The sequence below is a fragment of the Cantharellus anzutake genome, assembly GCF_015039405.1.
Source record: "Cantharellus anzutake strain C23 chromosome Unknown EI90scaffold_85, whole genome shotgun sequence".
Taxonomy (NCBI): Eukaryota; Fungi; Basidiomycota; class Agaricomycetes; order Cantharellales; family Hydnaceae; genus Cantharellus; species Cantharellus anzutake.
Genome location: NW_024067035.1, coordinates 14153 through 34934, shown reverse-complemented (window position 1 = coordinate 34934; position 20782 = coordinate 14153). Strand labels below are relative to the sequence as shown.

Here is a 20782-nt window from a genome sequence, read left to right as displayed (position 1 = left end):
GCCTTGCAGCCTCCATTGCCAGCACCCAGGTTACAGAGGGAAACCCACAGGCATCATGTGTCAGGGGACGACTCCCGGGTCCCCATGACCCTCCCCTATGGCCCACAGCCTCAGGTCTGGCCAGCCCTATCCAGGGCACAATCTACTGTGGGTAAGGAGATGAATAGATAAAGGCAATGTAGAATGCACTTGCCTACTGTGGGTAAGGAGATGAGAAGGAAGCTAACTTCTCATCTTCCCACAGTGGCCACAATATCAGCAAAACTTCCAGGGATACCCGGAAGTCACATGAAGGGGTAGGAACCAGGCCCGGAGCATGCGGCATGCGGAGCGTGCACGCATGCGGGAAGTGTGGCGGGTGGAAGCGGGTCCGGACGCGGGTCCGGGTCCGGGCTAGTCAGGGTGTGTGCCCTGACATCATGGCACTGGATTGATGCAAGGCTTGGTGACCTTACATGGGTCATCAAACATTCTCGACTTCCACTTGACTGGATCCAGCAAGACATCTTGAAGGACCCGATGTCTCAGGAGCTCACAAATTGGGTCACCGAGAGCTATGATATGTCAGATGCAAGATTCCACATCAGCCTCATTGCTGCGTTCATCCTCACTGCATGGGCTCCCTTCCATCAGGTCAAACACAATGAAGGGGAGGTTCCAGTGGGATGGGCAAAGGGTGCAAACATGGTTGAATATGCCAACAGCCTTGTATGGGACTGTGAATATGGGAAGACTCAATCAGGGTGGAAAGCAAAGCCACCACTCTTCCACCTCTGGTTGATATACATTTGCAGTATTTTGGTGGAGGACAGTCCTTGGTGGCGGAGACACAAACAGAAGGCCCGAACTCAGTCCATCAAACTGGCCTCCCATACTGCTGAGCAAGGAAAAAATGTGGAGATGATGACCATGTTCAACACCAAGCTCCGTGAGTGCTTCCTGAAGCTATCTGTATCACAATGATAATATTATTATTATTATAGAGAGGAAAGGGGTCACCATTGCTGTCCTTGCCTGACTCCACCTGGTAGAGGCCTGCAAACCTAATGCATTCAAGCCTGGAAGTCGCTATCAGATGGACTGGAGGCGCCATCCGAAGGAGGTATTGGAGTCTAGGCTTGCAACCATTTCCAAGCACCTAGCCCAACCTCCACACATGTGCCCTGTGTTCTGTGCAGTGCGATATTTCTTGGGTGATGAGTGCCATTCCCTTCACATTGTGGAGTCTTTCCGAGTACCACCCATGAAGGAGCGAGTGCCCTCCACTTCTTTGGCGCACAAAGCTTCAGAGGCATCCCTCCGTGCTGATTCTGAGTCATCAGAAGATGAAGCAGAGAATCCTGGGCTGAGTGCTCATCCTAGGAAACATCGCTGGGTTCTGTAGGAAATATTAATATTGTCTTTTCATGTGCACTTGGGAATACAATGTCCCTTAAATATACCAACACCATGATATAACATTGTATATTGACCCATCATCAAATCTTGCAGAAAATTATTATCATGTTGCCTTTTCATGCACGCTTGGGAATACAACATCCCCTCAAATATACCAACACCGTTATATAACATTGTATATTGACCCATCATCAAATCTTGCAGAAAATTATCATGTCATCTTTTCATGTGCACTTGGGAATACAACATCCCTCAAACATACCAACACCGTTTCCCATCATCAAATTCTGCAAAAAATTATCATGTCGTCTTTTCACACATGCTCAATAATACAACAACCCTCAAATATATCAACACCATTACATATAACACATTGTACATTGACCCATGATCAAATCTTGCATGCAATTATTGTCATGTTGTGTGATTGAGATACTGTCATATCCTGGAATCCCGACCCCGCGCACTCCCACCACATCACACCTTCCTAACGACTTCACCATCCCCTACACCACACCTCCCCACTCCTCAAGTCACCTTCCCTCCTGACTGTCTCAGCTCCGGTCTGGTTGCAGCACACCAAACCTTGGCCACTCCCATCCCAGAAGCTCGGTCCTGAGTCGGAACATTCGGAGACTCCGGATCTGCTCCGATACCCCGATGGACCTCTGACATCCCGTGACACACCCTTAAACCATTTCTCCACCCATTTCATTTATTTGAGTCACCCAACATCCTTTGGATATGCAACTCCGCTTTCGGAGTTACCCGCATCCTTCGGTGATCTCACTCACATCATCACTTATTAGTCACCCTCCATTCTTAGCACAACTATCTTCTTCTTACCATTCAGTCGGCTAACCCCCCCTTACCCATTTCTCGTTCCCATTCATTTTCCGGCCTCTTACTCTGCCCTCTATGGTCCGACACCTCGGTTCCCCGTTAAAGATATCGTTCGGGACCTTTCGGTACCTCTTGGTATCATTCGGCACCTTTCAGTGTCGTCCCATTGTTATTCGGACTTTGACTAAGTCCTTTCCACTCCCCTTTATAAAATACCCATAGGTTAGAACCTGTAGTTCCTCAGTTCTAATCTCGACTAAAATGCTACCCAAAGTCCCTCTGAGTGAATCCCGTTCCCGTTCTACAAGATACCTCAGACATAAGAAATACAAGGACTAACTGAGATGTAACGGAGGCACAGCGCTCCCTCCGAGTCGCTGAGGCCGCGTCCTTCTTAGAGCCTCTTGTACCATCCAGCAGACCCGGGCTTCCTGGAGAAGCTTTGGACCACCACCAGAGCTCTCGGACCCCCCGCTAGATGAGCCCCACCTGCATTCGGACTCACGCATTTACCCCTATGATCCGGGTGTTTGACAGATACCATGTCACTGTTAGATACAGCAGATTTGGACGACTCCGGAATGGAATTGGAGACTTAGTGTGGAAGGACCTCAGCCTCAGTGACTCATGTGGAGTGCTGTGCCATTGCTGGTTGTCCTGGGGGTCCCTAATTTCAGATCTAGCAAAGGAAAGTCTCTTGGGGGGAAATCAAGTCGATTTCGGACTGAGGTTACAAGTTACTATGTACATTGTATATAAGGAGGGGTCCGGAATCAAAAGGAGCAAGGGTACTCTGAAAGCAGACAAAGGGAGCTGGAAGGAGGAACAACACCGAGGGTCGAGGGTTTGACTCAATGGTGTTTCCCAAAGGAGGAGTGAAGGGCCAAGGCCCAAGGAGGAAGGAAGGAGGATGGCAGCTGACTGAATAGAAAGGAAGCAGCAGCCCAAATAGGAATGAGGGAGAATAGCGGAATTGAATGGAGCAATGCAATAGTTGCAAGGTCCGGAGTAAGTCCGGAAAGTCCGAACTCAGAGGTTAAACTCCAGAATATTGGCAAAAGTAATTAAATGGAATGAGCTAATAAGCGGAGGTGGGGTCAAGGTCCGAGGTCGGAGCTAAGACCGGAGGTTCCGGAGACGGAGATGTGGACGGGATTCCGGAGCAGAGGTCCGGAGTTGGGAGCATAGGTGCATGCTTGTCTGGAAGGTGTCGAGGTTGAGGTCGGACCCGGAATGTTCCGGAGTCGGACCGAAGGTGGTGTCGGAGCTGGAGGTGGGATAACCTCTTGGGAGTCGGCAAGGAGGTGACGGAAGGGAAGTGGGGCTCCAGAGTCAGTTTCAGAGTTCTGGGAGCCCGGAGTGGAGGTCGGGATTGTATGGATATGACAGTCACTCAAATGATTGCAAATCAAACGTGGTGAAATCCAATGATACATGTTGTTTGGTTTGGCTTCTGTCGTTTCAATAGTTCAAAGTTGTGTACGATGGGGGGATTTTGAGAGGGCCCCAAGGGTCCCCCCAACCCGAACCAGTGGGTGTTTTTAACCTATAATTTTATGATTTTCAAGAAAATTTTCAGTGCACATGCCTGTGCATGTGACTTTTATCTGTTCTACTAAGGGGGGTTGTTAGTGGGGGTGGGCAACCTAGGTTGGTTCCGCATTCCACTTATGTAATTCTGCTCTAACATGGCGGCCATGCTGATTTCATTGTAACTCGTATTTTCACTATGCTAAACTCTGTGAAATGGTCATCTAAGGGGAATGTACATGGATTATTATATACAGGGAGTATGATCAGCAAGATCGGTGGCTTATTAGATGTGAATGTAAGTGATCGGGTTATGGTGCCTTCAGCTTTGTGGTTGATGCCTGCGACTTTGTGTGTTGTGAGTGCTTTAATATATCTTTGAGTAAGACTCACCTCTTCGCAACACGCATCCCCCTAACAGTTGTTTGATTTGGAATGCCAGTGTTGTCCATCGCCATCCAACAGTGCTTGTTAATCTGCTCGATCAGAGCACCGCCGTTCATCTTCGCAATCTCCACACAATCTAGCTCAAGGGGAGTCTCCTCTATCCTCTTATTTTTAGCCTCCTTCTTTTGCGTGATCCAGCTGAACTTGGCAAGTCTTAGCAGGCTTTGCGTCCTCTGCATGATTCAACCATGCCCATCTCTCCGATTGTCAGGGGACGGACCCCGGGTCCCCATGACCCCTCTCTACAGTCCACAGTCTAGCCTGTAAACACAGCCCATCTCAGGGCATAACTACTGTGGGTAAGAAAGTGTATAGATAAATGAAGAGTAGGCTACACTTGCCTACTGTGGGTAAGAAAGTGAGAAGAAGGTTAACTTCTCACTTTCCCACAGTGGCCCCAATATGGCAAAAACTTCCGGGGATACCCGGAAGTCACATGAGGTGGGATCCGGGGTCGGATCATGCGGCACGCGGAGCGTGCGGCGCAGGAAGTGCACGGGAAGTGGAGCGGGTCCGGACGCGGGTCCGGGTCCGGGCTAAGTCAGGGTATGTGCCCTGACAGAAGTGGGAAGTTGAGAAGAAGGCTGCTTCTTCTGTTCCCACCCCAGGCACTATTATATACATGTGGCTAGGGTCACGTGGAGGAAGCCACGTCATCTCCGCTGAAGGAGCGGAGCTGGATCACCTTATGTAACCAGTTTCCTATGTCCAATAACGATATTAGAGTTTGTGCTGATTTGCGTACTGACCATGTTTTGGTTGCCAAATATATGATTGTTCACTGTCTAAACAACAATAAACACCCCCCAACGATCTCACCTGACGTATAGATCATCTACGGATAAAATTTTATATTGACTTTACTATGATTTCTAGTCAATATTACACCTAGATATACCACTTTTCAGTAGGACGTGATTTTCCTGATAATTTACTGAAGGAAAAACTACTAATAAAATAATTCCGCAATAAATGTTACTCAATACAGGAGTGACCAAACTGCTCTTTCTATCGCTTAGAGTGCGTGCTAGTTATCTAGCAGGTTCAGGATCGCTCACTTTTCTCCTGTGGTGTGATAACCAAGTATTGCTGAGAGATTATTCAATTAAGAAGTCCCTCCACCAAATTCTCACTAATTCTCACTATGACACTTTTGTTCAGCTGTGTCTAACTGACCCTAACTCACGCTTAGAGTGACGTGTTAGTTTTATATTAGCTAACAACTAATATTTGCTTTTATCTTTTGGAGCAAACGAACCAACCACTGGTGAGGAGAATTAAACTTTTATTTCTACCTGAGGTTTGAGAGGGGGCAGAAGCGGTGGCCTTTTATGCTTTTCAGAGGCCTCTCTACTCCCACGCCTCGCACTAGTTACATGTGCTACATTTGTATTATAGATAGTTCTAGAATGATATAGGGGCTTGGGCTGTGTAAGCTTAATAATGGACTTAGGACATGACTCAGCAATAAGTAATTCATTTCTTTGTCTTTTGGGCCGATCTCAGCGGGATCTTGTAGCGCTGAAGCTATGCTCTACACCGCCTTAATTACGAACGGTTATCTTTAGAAATGACTTGGCTATAAAGGAACTTTCTAGACTGTTCTCTAATTGACCCCTTTTTGTGAAGCCACATCATTACTAATGTTCTAGAGCCTTCCCAATTAATTAACCGATCCGCGGACTTCTGAATCACTTCATGCTTATGATCCGAGATCCAGATCATCAATCATTCCTTTGTTCCGATTTATTTGAGCTTAAAATCAAAAAGTTTTGATGAATCATGGGAAAATATACAAGATCCAGTTTTTTAGCATTTTCTCCTCTTCTGATGCGATCAAAAACTGTCCGCCCGCCCCGGGGAATACTCTATCATATGGTATTCGGTCCGCCAGACTTCCGGGCGCCAATATATTTCCCTTGAGTCACATTACTTTTTGTAAGAATTAGCAAATAAATATATATGAATTATAAGGTGTTTCGCCGTTTGAGCGATATCTCCGTCAGTTTTGAAGCTTTTAGAATGAAACAAAACCGTGGATAAAGTTAAGAAACAGTCCTTTTAGATGGTAAAAAGATTATAGTCAAAGGTTTACTGGTTCCCGAGATATTCACATTTCTTTCCCAATGTTCCTTCTTATTCTGCCGTCTATGTGCTATTTTCTTGTTGTAGGGTTATATTCTTTGAATATTACACCTATGCCAAGTTCTAGGCATGATTGTAGTAGATTAAATCTCATACTACATGGGTGTAGATAATTTATAATGATCTAATGTCTGTCCAGTCTCATAAAGATCATGAGATCTGTTAAACGTCTGAACTTGTCACCCGTTCGTTGACTATTCTGATAGATCATTGTTTTATTCTTTGAATATTATTTCTCCTACACCGCACACAGCCGCACCTCCCTGGGTGTCTCCATGGAAGATCCCGGAGGTGGCCGCTCAGTAGGCGGGAGTGTGCACGGTGCGTGCGGCGATCAGGGGGGGTGGGGTTAGGTATGTAGTGCTACATAGAGAAAGGGAAATCAACTGTAGAATAGAAATAGAAATAGAGATAGAGAGAAAGGGGAAAGTGGGGGAGGAGAGATGGGGAGTGATAGCGGGGTTGTGCAGTATGGTGCAGGGTGCGGCGCGGGGTCAGGCGGGCATGCCCTGACAGCCTTCCCTCACTGATCGCGGTTTTCTCATGATTTATTGCGCAACTTAGCCTGAATGGGTCAAATCACGCTGCCTCAGTTGTACACTGAATGTTTTTGGCGCAGATGCGCAAAGCGGACCATTCAGTGGAGGTATGTACTGAATTTTCGCTGTTGAGGAGAGGTTTCATACTACCTAGGTCATGCCTATAAAGGGGCCCTGACGGATCCCCTTTCCCCTCTCCCTATCGCCTGGTATCTCACGCTCCCCTGGTGAGTGAGATCCAATTTGCCACTTGCCTTTCCGGGCTCACGCTTTTGACCTGCTGCTGCTGCTGCCACCTGCATATTACTCTATCCTGGATTTGCTGCTGCCAATACCGCAATTCTCGACTACATTCCCATCTGCTCCAGCCCCTAGCTTATTTTCTTGTCTCCCTCCTCCTCCCCGATACTCCTCCATCTCTTCTCTTCGAACTTTTTCACATCGTCTGTTACTCTTTCTCTTCATTGTATTTCACCTCTGTACATTAGCTTCTGTTTGCTGTTTTAGTTGTTAGCGCTCTCAATTGTGGCTGTCATCAGTTCTAGTAATTTTCCTGCTTTCCCTTTGTATGTACGAGAATGTGGGTCAATGGGTCACATGTCGCACACTGCAGGGGGCAGACTGCTAACCCGTGATTAGTCTCGTGAAATGATGAAGACATTAAACAACAAGTAAACCTAACAATGGGGGTGGGCAACCCAGGTTAGTTCCGAGCACCAGCTTATGTAAGTGGCAAGGATGTCGGGTAGCCCAAAAATCCTTCACACTTTTTCTCACCACACATCACATATGGCATAAAAGTTCATTATTAACAGTTACTCAGAATGACATGTACTAAAAATTGTTCAGAGGAATTTTCGAGAAAATGAGAAATGGCTTTGTTGTGGTCGAGAAAATGTGCCTTGTTTGCCATTTTCTCGGTATGTAGAATGCTATGCACAAATTCCTCTGAACGATTTGAGGAGATATACAATATAAATCATCTCCCCAGTTTTTGCATCTCCTGGATGATTCTGTAAAGAGAAAAACAAAACAGGGATTTTTGTCATGTATTGTTTGTAATTGGTCATGGCAGCATCGATGTAAACAATAAACCGTGCATACTTGAAACAGTCTTGGCTTGATCTCTAGCCACAATTGGCTCATTCTTAGCGTCTATACTGGATTGGGGCTTCTGTTTAAGTTATATTGGTCTGATCTCTCATTAAAATTAATACATTGGATGACAATGACGATGTACAGCTGCAATAACACGGAGGCCTTCATCAAGATGCATTTCACAGAGGCCCATCATGTATACATCTGGGCACAGGCTCGAAGGCAAGACACGTTTCACCTCAAATCGGTGTCAGGGCACATACCCTGACTTAGCCCGGACCCGGACCCGCGTCCGGACCCGCTCCACTTCCCGCGCACTTCCTGCGCCGCACGCTCCGCGCGCCGCATGATCCGACCCCGGATCCCACCTCATGTGACTTCCGGGTATCCCCGGAAGTTTTTGCCATATTGGGGCCACTGTGGGAAAGTGAGAAGTTAACCTTCTTCTCACTTTCTTACCCACAGTAGGCAAGTGTAGCCTACTCTTCATTTATCTATACACTTTCTTACCCACAGTAGTTATGCCCTGAGATGGGCTGTGTTTACAGGCTAGACTGTGGACTGTAGAGAGGGGTCATGGGGACCCGGGGTCCGTCCCCTGACAACTTCAGACTAAGTGGTCGGGGACGCTCACCCCGCAACGGGATCGCCGCTACGCACAGCCGCTATTCGTCCCACCGAGTCCCGTGTGCAGGGACCTCGCCGCTTTCGGAGCTGTCCCTGACAAAGGCATGTGAATGCCAAAGCAGTCACGACTGAGCACAGTCAGGTTTCCCAGCCAGTGGCAAACAAGGGCGGAAACCTGAGGTCAGCTGGGGGCAGACTGCTAACCCATGATTAGTCTCGTGAAATGAAGACATTAAACAACAACTAATCAGGGCTAACAACTGCTGGCAGTGGGCAACGGCCACAAAGGGCCCATGTGAAATTTGCCACATGCGTGCGACACGTGACCCGTGTCCTTTCAATCCAACGATGGTGGAGGAGATGATGATGAAGCGCGTGCGTGAAAATCTAGTGAAGGCAGGTGGCCAGTTGATCAGAAGGCAGCGCCATCGAAGGCTGATTGGCCGAGCTTGCGAGGCGTTGTTTACAGAGGGGTTAGTTTTTTTTCCGTGGGAATATACCGTGTGAAAGTGCAATCCCACCCCCCCATGGCCACCCCGTGAGAAATGGCCACCCCGTGGGATCTGTGCAACATCGGATCCAAATGTATATCTCATCCGTGCAATGTGTGTGCCACAAAATATTGCGGCAACACTTGCAGTGTTGTATGTTAATAAATACATAATAATCATAACAATCATTTAAACTATATATTTATTAACTTTGAGGGAAACTTAGGCTCTATGTAGCCTTTTAACCTTATCAACATAAGAGGGATGGCTCACCCGTGATATTGTGGCTGTGCTACATACACACGCGCAAGCTGCAGCCCTCTCTCTCCCTCTCTGCAACTCCTTGCTACTGGCTCTCAGGCCCTTTCTGCAAAGCCTTAAGTGCCCTGGGCTTAGGATTTTGTATAAGTAGTACTATTTGGAGCAGATCCATAGGGTTCAAAGGTCTACTGAAGTGCGACCCCTGTCCCCCAGCCCCTGTGTTAGCCCGCACAGACTGGGATCAGTTCGGCAGTTTAAGACCAGCACCTCTCATAGCCTACAAGTTGTAGGGATTCCTGGCCCCTTTTTTCCTTTTGGAAAATACGTCAGCCTTGCTCCTTACTGCAACTTGTGCAGCGAGCCTGTTCCCTGCTTCACAATAGGAAATTTATTCAATTTGCCTGTAATAGGGCATATTGCCTTTGCAGAGGCCTTTTCTGTTTATACTGTGTGCACATTGAAGCTGTGGGTGCAAGAATATTTATAATTAACATCTTATGGAGTTAATTTAAATAAATTTTTAGATGCCAACTGAGGATGAGATCCTCCGTGCAGAGAAGATGAGGAGAAGAAATGAGAGGAAGAAGCTGAATCGTGCAGCTAGCCAAGGATCGCTACATACACCACTCACTCAAATCCATTCTCAATCAACTGTTGCTGGGCCCTCCCAACCACCCAACTCTTCTGGGACATCTCAACAGAGATCCCAACATAATCGAAATCCATCTATTGGGACACAGCTTGCCCTTGACCTTCAACAACTGGATGTCCAATCTCAGGTTGGGTCTGAAACCCCTGAAATTCCTAGGAATACACTACGTATGTTGTATTCAGTTCTCAGTAGAATACACAGAATAACTTTCTACACAGAAATCACTCCACCAAGCTCTGCTGGTCCTCGACTTCACTCTGACCGTCTCTCACATACTCCTGAAGAGACACGTAGACAGCACCAGAGGACTCGTATTGGGTCTCCAGCTCAAGGTGGAGCTGATGTTGGCATGTATTCACCCTCTGGGCCTCTTGAGCCTTTCTCCCTTCCTGGGCCTTCATCTGTGCCTCAAAGTCATCATCATGAATCATCTCAAGATTCCGTTCAAGTTCATAATTCTCCAGAGCCAATGCAAAGATGCAATCGTGGCCATAATGCACCTGTCTCTGCATTTGATGGAGATAGGAACAGGTGTCGGAGATGTATTGACACTGATCGCAGGTACAAGGAGGCTCGCCAAAAAGCAGCCCAGGAGCGAATGGTGGATCAATCTTCACCTCCCCCCTCATCTCCCATTTCATCACAGGAACAACCTTCTCCTGCACCCTCTAGGCCATTATCTCCTCTGCCTTCATCCTCACCTCCAGACCTATCAGATTCACAGTGGGATCAAGGGCTCAATGATGAAGATTTGATGAGAGGATTTGCATCTGCAGTATCCGCCAATGATCATGCTCTGTTAAAAAAGTTTCGAGAAGAGCTGATGAAGGTTCAAATGGAACACTGCGATGCTTGCCATGAGACATGGTTTGACTTGAAAGTCAAGGATGGACATTGTGCGAAGTGCAGAAAGGATGCGATCAAGTATACAGCAGCAAATTCCATGGACCCAGGCTGCAAGCCACAGTTCATTGTGGACGATCCTTCTTTGGAGCTCACACAGATCGAGGAGATGCTGCTTGCCCCAATTCATGTTGTCATGCAAGCCCACACTGTGTATGGTGGACAGATGAAGTATTCTGGACACATTTGCAACTTTGTCCGTGATACTTCTGAAGTTCGCCAGTTGCTCCCCATCCTTCCTGAGGAGTGTGAAGTCATCCAGATCCAACGGGAGGGTCCAGATCATGTCCTTGGTCATGATGTCCAGCATCTCTACTATGTTCGGCGCCATGTTGTTCAGCTGTGGTTAGAATGGCTTGTTGAGCATCACCCAGCATATCAACATGTCATTATTAGCCAGGAGAATCTGTCCCAACTTCCAGAGAGTGGTAGTGTCCAGCACCGCCTACAGTCCATTAGGATCAGTGAAGCAGGTGATGAAGGAGATGATATCCTGGGGCCATCAAATGGAGATGAGACTGATGGAGCAGAGGGGGGGAGGGCACTTTTCACATCAGGATTTGTTCCAAATGTGAATGAGGAGCGAGTCTCTGAGCTCCAAAACTTGCGCATGGCAGCACAGGCAGGACAAGGGCCTATTCTCATGCCGCACATTGAGTCCCAGCCAATCAGTGAATGGCATGACAATCCTATTGCCTCAAGGGCTTTCCCTAGCCTCTTCCCTTCTGGCCAGGCAGACTTTTGCAGTCCCCGTCAAAAACCAGTCTCATTCTCTGAATGGGCTTCACACCTCATGCGATATGAGGATGGTCGCTTTGCAAAACACCCTCGCTTTCGCTATTGGGCATTGAACACAATAATGCGCACTCAGGCCAAAAAAGACTCTTCATGGTATCTTACCACTCACCCAGATGAACGACAGTGGACAGTTGAGCAGATAAGGGAAATGGTGGCAGATGCTGGGCCTGACCAGCTGAGGGAACTAGCAAAGCGTGTCTCCAGATCAGGAGTGAAACTTGCGGGAACTAAACCATTTTGGATGGCACGTCAGAGTGAACTCACCGCCATGATGTATCAGCTCCGTTCACCTCATGCATTCATAACTGCATCAGCTGCAGACCTCCAATGGCCAGACCTCCACCAGCACATGCCACAGTGGGCAGAATCACAGGATGTTGGGGAGCAGGCAGCCTATCGGAAAAGGCGAGAAGACTTAAATGACAATCCTGCCATTGCTGCATACTACTTTGTGAAGAGATGGGAATTGTTTGTTGATTTAGTCCTCAAAAAAAAGTTCCAAATTGTTGATATGTGGTGGCGGTAAGTCAATGCACAGTTTACTTGGTACTGTTGTCTGATTTGTATCAAATGCTTAGTTATGAGTGGCAGTTTAGGGGGAGTAGCCATGTCCATGGCTTCATCTGGTTGAGGGATGCACCACCTGTGGATGATTTGGACCTCGATGATCAGGAGTCAATCCAGAACTTCATTTCTTTCTGGGATCCAATTGTGTCAACCTGGAATCCTGATATGCATGCCTTTTCCCATCAACACGCATCCTCACTATCCTATACTTTACTAGAAGACACCCAGAAGGAACTTGCAGAACTCCTTAACCGTGTTCAGCGTCATTCCAAATGCCCTTCCTCATATTGTTCGCGACGAAACAAACACACAAAGGAAGTGCAGTGCCGATTTGGCTTCCCAAAGGACCTTGATGAGCTCACTAAAATTGTCAAGGATGAGAAAGGGATCATTGATCTTTGTACAAGGAGGAATGACCCAATCCTGAACTCCTACAATGATACTGTCATCCTGGGATGGCGTGGAAACATTGACTTCCATCCTGTGACAAGCTTCAGTGCTGTTCTGGCATATGCTGCAAAATATGTCACAAAGGCTGAATCCAAATCTCGAACATATGATGAAGTCTTACAAGCCATCCTTGACAGGTCCAATGCTTCAGACCGGGTGCAAGGGGTATATCTGAAGCTACTTCAGACCCTCATCACTGAGCGAGATTTTTCCGCACAAGAGGTCTGCCACCTTCTCCATGGCCTGAAGATGCACCATTCCACACGCTCCTACATATCTGTCCCACTTTTCCCAAGGCCTTCACTCCCACTTGACTTTGAGAATGCAACACGAGAGTTCAAGACACTCAGGGAGAAATACAGCTTGCGGCCTCATAATCTTGGCAATCTGTCCTATTTAGCATTTCTGCGGAGATATGATTATCAAAGCTATAAAGAGCGTGGTGCGAATCCACAGCGTGCAAATGCTGCAAAGGAACGGGTAACCATCATGTATCCCATCCCACACCCACACCCTGAAAATGAAGAAACATATCCCTTCTTTTGTTTTGCAAAGTTGCTTCTTCATTGTCCATGGAAATTAGGTGATGCTTGGCTGGAGGATGAGGATTGCTGGGTGGAGAAGTGGTCTGAATGGTCTGAAGACCATCATGAACTTCTAAATGATGGACTACCTTCTTTGGAGCAGAGTAGGACTGAGGATCAGGATGGTCAGGATGATGAAGATGAATTAGAGGAGCTCACTCAGGAGGAGGGTTTTAACCCAATGGAGGGTTGGCAGCTTGAAGCATTACTTGGGCCCCATCGACAGCCAGGTGTTACAATTGAGGCATTGGGGAGCAGACCTGTGGATCGTCAGCACAACTGGTGCCAATCTTCACTACCCATTGACATACTGAGGGATGCAGAAAACTTCCTGAAGGAGGCCAAAGCCATCGAAGGAGGCAGTTCAGAATTGGAATTTGCCCCTGTTGAATACCAGAAACTGAAAGGCAACCAGAGAATTGTCTTCATTCGGGTTATGGCATACTTCAAGGCACTATTTATGCACCTTCGGGACCGTATAAACCCTAAGCCTGACCCTCTCCACATTAACATTGATGGCAGTGCTGGGACTGGAAAATCCTTCCTCATTGGGGCCATTTGCACATCCCTTAATGAAATAGCTACTGAATATGGCATTCCAGGATCCCCTGTTGTGCGTCTTGCACCGACTGGGGTGGCAGCATTTGGGATCAGGGGTTGGACAATCCATTATGCTTTGGGAATTGGTGCCAAGAAGTGGGTAGGGTTGACAAATTCTGGGAAAGCACGCCTCCAAGACAGGTGGAAGGACATCAAGTTGATCATTCTTGATGAAAAGTCAATGGTTGGATGTAGAACTGCTGGAAAGATTGTCAGTCGCCTCAAAGATGTCTTTCCTGAAGCAGCAGATAACCAACTGGCTGGCATGTCCCTGCTCCTCTTTGGAGACTTTTGTCAACTTCCACCAGTTGGTGAAGCCCCTTTATTTACCACAGCCAATCTGAAGCATGACCTCAGTCGCATTGGAAATCGTCTCTACCATTCTATCCCTGAGTCAATAACGCTAAAACAAATCTTCCGCCAAGAGGGTGCAGATAGAGAGCAGACACATTTCCGTGATTTCCTTCAACGTCTTCGAACCAATGAGGTCACTTTGGAAGATTTCAACCAGCTTCTGGTTCCACGCATGTGGACTAACCTCCCCCAGCATGAAAGAGAGGGTTTCTCAACAGAAATTCATCTTCTCCCACAGAATGAGCTTGTTGATACCTTTAACCTTCATCGATTAGCCTCATTGAATAAGCCTGTTGTTCGTATCAAGGCAATAAACCATGGGGCAGGAGCAGCAGCTGCATCAAAAGATGAGGCAGAAGGTTTGGACAGTGAGATCTTGCTAGCAGAAGGTGCTTCTGTCATGCTCACTCGAAATATTTGGACAGATAAAGGTGAGACATATAAATACATGGTCTTCCCCACAAGGTATTGATATAAATGCAGGTCTTGTGAATGGTGCTCGTGGGACAGTGGACCATATTGGATATGCACCAGATGCTGATCCCACTAAAGACATCCCTCTGGTTGTTTTTGTATGCTTCCCAACATACACTGGCCCAGTGGATGCAAAGTGGCTATCTCAAAACAATCCAGATTGCCCAGTTGTGCCCATTATCCCCTTCACTACACGCTGGGAGACTCGGGATAAACACTCACTTTCCCGTACCCAATTTCCACTTACACTTGCATGGGGTATATCCATCCACAAGAGTCAAGGTCTAACACTTGAAAGGGCAGTGATTGATTTGGGACCAAGTGACTTTGCAGTTGGATTATCATATGTTGCAATCTCACGGGTCAAGTCAATCAAGGGAATTGCATTCAGAACATCATTTGACCTGACCCGTCTCCAAAAAGTCAATAATCCAGAAGGTGGGATTCGGGGAATGTTGCTCCGAGATAATGTTAGACGTGAACAGCTTGATTTTCATGAAAACCCATATGATGTTGATGTATCTGAATATGTATTTTTAGATGATGATTGATTGATTGGGTCCTCTTCCTCTGACATCTATACATTATTGGCCAAGCTTGCAAGGCATTGTACATGCAGTCACATCCAGCAGCACAGTATGCCCAGAGAGTAACTGCCATGGGTTGAGACAGTGGTTTGTTGGCTGAGCTTGCAAGGCATGCATTTGTTTGGGTAAGGGCTGTGTGTGTGCAAGTGCTGAGTGTGTGGAGTGTGTGTGTGGTGTGGAGTGTGGAGTGTGTGAGTGCAGTGTGTGAGTGCAGTGTGTGAGTGCAGTGTGTGAGTGCAGTGTGTGAGTGCAGTGTGTGAGTGCAGTGTGGTGTGTGAGTGTGGTGTGTGGTGTGTGGTGTGTGGTGTGTGGTGTGTGGTGTGTGGTGTGTGATGTGTGATGTGTGGTGTGTGGTGTGTGGTGTGTGGTGTGTGGTGTGTGGTGTGTGGTGTGAGTGTGAGTGTTGAGTGTTGAGTGCTGAGTGCTGAGTGTGGTGTGTGAGTGTGGTGTGTGAGTGCGGTGTGTGAGTGCAGTGTGGTGTGTGCTGTGTGCTGTGTGTGTGTGTGTGTGTATGCATCCCTGGAAAGTAATTGCCCATGGGTTGGGTTGGGGGGGTTGGGTTGGTGGTTGGGGGTTGGGGGTTTGGGTTGGGGGTTGGGGGTTTGGGTTGGTGGTTGGGTCAGGTAGGGGGTTGGGAAGTTGGGTATGGGGCTGTGGTGTGGTGGGAACGTATCTCTTTAATAATGCCATATGGAGCAGAGCAGGACAGCCCCTGCAGCGACCAATGTGGAGTAAGGACAGGGAGCAAGTGCAGAACACATGGCTAGCTGTCTCTGATAACATTGATTTCCCTGGGTAGCATGTAACACTATGATGGCAACTTAATAACATCGATTTCCCTGGGTAGCATGTATATATGCAATCCTGCTTCCATTTTTATCAGTCACCTGCCAAGACTTTAACCCACATACATGTGGAGGAGTGTCCATGCACCCTCCCTCTACCTGACATCTAGGGCTCCTAGCAGATCAGACCCATATTGGCCTACTGTACTAGCACGACCAACAACCTCTTCCCATGGCCTCCAGGAGTTACTGGAGCCATAAATCAATTCAATTTTGTTGATTTTCAATTCAATCCAAGACCTTCACGTGACACGTGACAGGTTGTTGATCGTGCCAGTACAGTATCTTTGTGGGCCAATCTGAATGTCAGGGACATAGCATATGACTACATATATCACTGCATGTAGCTGCATCAGCCCATAACTCTCTCACCCCTTTCCCTGATCTGACTCCACCCCTTGATCTGAGTATCTCCCTGTTTGTTGCCTACCTCATCATTTAGTTCTGTTGATCCTTTTTCTTCCAATTGATTCATATCTCTCATGTATATAGCCCTATGTGTTGCTGAGGGTTGGAACCTCAGCTTTGTCTATGACTAGGTTTTTGGGTGATACTTGACTTGGACTGACAAGCAATCCCTGACACTGAATGCACATTTCAATCTGTGGGTATGGCTCAGATTCTTGGATTGGGTATGGAGTTTATTTACTGCAACAAATAGATCATTGCCTGAACTAAACACTTTGCATACAAATGAAGATGGCATATATTTGAAATTGCAGTACGGTTTGTTAGAGGGTTCCTCCCAAACTGGATGGCCAAGCTTGCAGCGCAGTGCCGAAGGCGCTGCAAGCTCGGCCATCCAGTTTGAGGGGAACCCTCATAACAATTGTAGCCTGGTACTCCTGTGAGAGTACCTTGGATTAAGATTGGGTTTTGCCACACATAGATCAAGAAAGCATCCAAAGACCAGTGCCCAATGGCTTGGATGTGAGTCAATGGAGTTCCAGCCAGTGCCAATGCAGTGGCCCCACCCAATCGCAGTGAATGGCCACTAACATTGTCGTTAGGAAAGATCAATTGAAGGTGCAATATGAACCAAGAATGTGTTGGCACTGTTCCTTTGCTCGTCAGCCAAAGCTCAGGTAGGTGAGGAAACCACTGATCATGCAAAACCAAATACTTAGCGAACACCACTAACGGGTCCAATCGATTTCTACAGCTTTCCAACATGATCTGAGACCCTTCAAACAGACGATCCGCTTTGTGCATTGGTAACATGAATGAGATGTGCGGGCATGGGAGTTTGTTAAAATGAACACTGCGATGGGAAATGGTTTTTCGAAAATTGCGCAGCATGGAGGAATCGGGATCCACCAATTCTCCTAACCTCATCAAGCAATGCCAGCCCATGAACACCATCGTGAGGAACAATATGTTGTCATGAGAAGGAGGGGTGGTGTCATATCTGTACATACTCGATCCCGAACCGACTCCCAGACCTCCATCTTCACCACCTCCAGAGTCCTACCCTACTGCTGTCCATTCCGATATTCACCTTCGGACCTGACACCACACCTTCCCCTCACCCCTCATGCCACCTCCACCCTCCTGTCCTTCTCCTACCCTATCTCCGTTCACTCCAATACTCATCTCGGACTGAACATCACTCCTCTCGCTCCTCCTCCTACTCCTCCTCACAACACCCCCACCCTTCCGTCACTCTCCTACCCTCCTCCCGTCCACTCCGACACTCACCTTTGGACCTGACACCTTTCCTCTCCTCTCTCCTCTCTCTTCCCTCTGACCCTCTTCTGCCAGCCCTCCTGTCAGAATCTGGAGATTATTGTCAGAGTCGGGCAGACTGTCAGAAGATGGACTGAAGACGGATTGGGTTTCTGTCTGAGTTGGGGTCGGAGATTGTGGCAGAGGTCTGTTGGAGCATGCACGCGCAGATATGTGGGTGGAAATGTGCGGCGCATCCAGAAGCGCTGTTCAAGGTTAGCAGAGTGGGATCGCGGCCTCAGTGACTCAGGTGGAGCGCTGTGCCCTGAGCTTGATGTTTGGGGGAGATCCCGTATTTACAGACTGACACTTACAGCAGACTTCAAACAAGACTTGCGAGCAGAGCGGACCTATAGGAGGAGCGCGGACTCCGCGAGCACGGACTCAGAGGGGGGGAAGCCCCCTTTGCAGGAGGGACTCAGACCAGACAGGGGGGTACTCTAGTTGATTTCAGACTGAGGTCCCCGAAAGTATTTACAAGGTATAAGTAGATAAGAGAAATCAAAAGAGGGACCGGTTGGTCCGGTGCGGAAATAAGCGGAAATGAGCGGGGACTTGTCAAACTAAACCAAGGACAAGAACCTGGGAAATGGGAGGCAAGGAATGAATAAAGTCAAAGCGGATCAAGTACCAATATTGACAGATTAAATGAATGAATAGGAAAGTGCAATAGCACACAGATCAAATGCCAATATTGGGGTGAACATAATAGGCACTCGGCAAGGAATGAATGTTATGTTGCCAAGTGACAAAAATGACCAGAGGACAAAAGCAGAGGTCAGCGCATAGCGCCGATACAAGTCCGCAAATAAGTGGGGTCGGTGCGGTGCTGACACAAGTCCGTGAACAGAGGTTGATCTGTCAGCACTGTCACACAAGGACAGCATGAAGGCCAACAGAGGTACAGAGGGGAGTGGGAGTGTTGACCTGACCAGAGGTGTCAAGGGCAACCAGAAGTGGCCAGAGGGTGCAGAGATGGGCAGAGGGCACGGAGTGGGCAGAGGGTGCGGAATGCACGGAAGCGGGGCATGGCTGTGACCACATAGTGGGAAGCAATGAGTGTGGTTCAGATGGAGACAAGGCTGGCATAGGAACTGGAGGGACTGAATGCCGGGAGTGCCAAGGGCTCGGGAACTGGAGGTAAGGTCGGAATGCCGGCAGGGTCTAGGTTCTGATTGTTGGCCAAGTCTCACGCAATAAGGCAGGGGGCCAGACATCGGGTTGGGGGCTGGTTAGGATGGGTTTTGGGTCGGCGGATTCACCTATTGGCATTGGTTCGCCACTGATGGAGCCCCAGGATTTGTCGGTCATGACACCTCCGCCAAGTTACGACCTCTCGGCGCTGTCCTGTACCCCATACTCGGACACCGCTCATACCTTCGCTCCGAGACTCCATCATAGTTCCTACCTCGGACTTTGACTCCACCTCAGCTTTAGTCCATTGCATTGGTGACCTCATAATACATAAACACCATTGCCAATATTCCTCGGACTTTCAACCCCGCCTCCATAACCTCCGTAAGCTCCACAACCTCCAAGCTCCACGGATCATCTTCGGCACTTTTGCCACTTGTAATGTATCTTTCGCATTTTTCCCTCATCCCTATTTGGACTGCTGCTTCTTCCCATTCTAGCCAGTTAGTCATCATCCCCACTCCCCCTCATCCTCCTGCCCCTCTGGGCTTCGCCCTCCTTACCTCCTTTCGAATGTACCACAGGTTCTGCCCTATGACCTTCGGTACCGCTCTGCTTCTGTCATCCCTTTGTTCCCGTTCAGACACTGTAGGCAGGATAATCGCCCATGCACAGAGCCGGCTCAGATACCCGCTTCCAACATTCAGAAATCTACTTTTATTCATGCGACAACTCGGTACGGAATTGGTATCTAAAAATAGTGCTAATTCGTACGATTCCGACGATATCAAGAACGTCCTAATCGGTGGAGATTTGACGGAGTTCTATATTGGACAGGTTAGGCACGGAAGGTCACGAGCATGTGTGGGCGTGGGAATCTCAAGCGGCAACCCAGAATTCCAGCCTCACTCGTTCCCACGGCGTCTAATAAATTGGTAAAAATGCTTATCGGCTGTGTGAGAGTTATCTCCGGCTTTATTTTCAATTTTGGCCTTTAATTCCATAAATCCATTGAGAAATCGCGTATTTTCTTATATTTTCATATTTTTGCATCATTTCAGTTATTGATCAATATTCTTTTATTGACACTGTTACCCTTTTTTATTACTTTGCCTAATAAGGTATGCAGGTGCCATATGGTACCAATATTTCCCATCAATTATTCTAAAAATAATTGTTCCTTATATCCTGTACATACCGGATTCTGGAAAAGAAGTTCTCCCCTCCCCCAATTTTCTCTAAGGTGCTAGGACGCGCTAGAGTGGGTGTGAGTGTGTGGAATTCCAACAGTAGGAATAAGGGCAACAATCTAGCCTGCAACGAGTGGGTAGTGGATTTGTTGAGCCCGGACCTTGCAGAAATCCTGGAGAACTCACCACGCGGAGTTAAGGATCAAGAGTCGAGCAAAGTCTAGAGAGAAAGTGAAGTTTTAGGAGAGTTTGGCCCCACGAGCTTAGTCAGCATAGAGAGCCGCTAGCCCTCTTGCAACGCCTTCGTTCCAATTCGGACCCCCTTTGTTTCCTTGTGCTTTCACCCTCTCCATTATATATATCGGCACTTGTACATACTCGTTTTAGGCCTTTAGTCTAAAATCGACCTGAAATGCCCCCTAGAGACTTCCTGCTCACCACCTATGAAATTAAGGACCAAATGGACAAACAGCAATGGCACAGCACTCTGCTTGAGTTGCTGAGGCCAAGGTCCCTCCTTGCTAAGTCTCCAGTTCCCCT

General features: G+C 47.7%; 1 protein-coding gene across 1 annotated transcript; it reads left to right on the top strand.

Moving 5' to 3' along the window:
* Positions 1–519: 519 nt before the first annotated feature.
* On the top strand, positions 520–1384 carry EI90DRAFT_3132171 (uncharacterized protein; the record flags this gene model as incomplete). Its single annotated transcript, XM_039064455.1, has 2 exons — positions 520–928; positions 1032–1384. 2 exons carry the CDS (start codon positions 520–522, stop codon positions 1382–1384), a joined length of 762 nt encoding a protein of 253 aa, XP_038910210.1.
* Positions 1385–20782: the final 19398 nt, after the last annotated feature.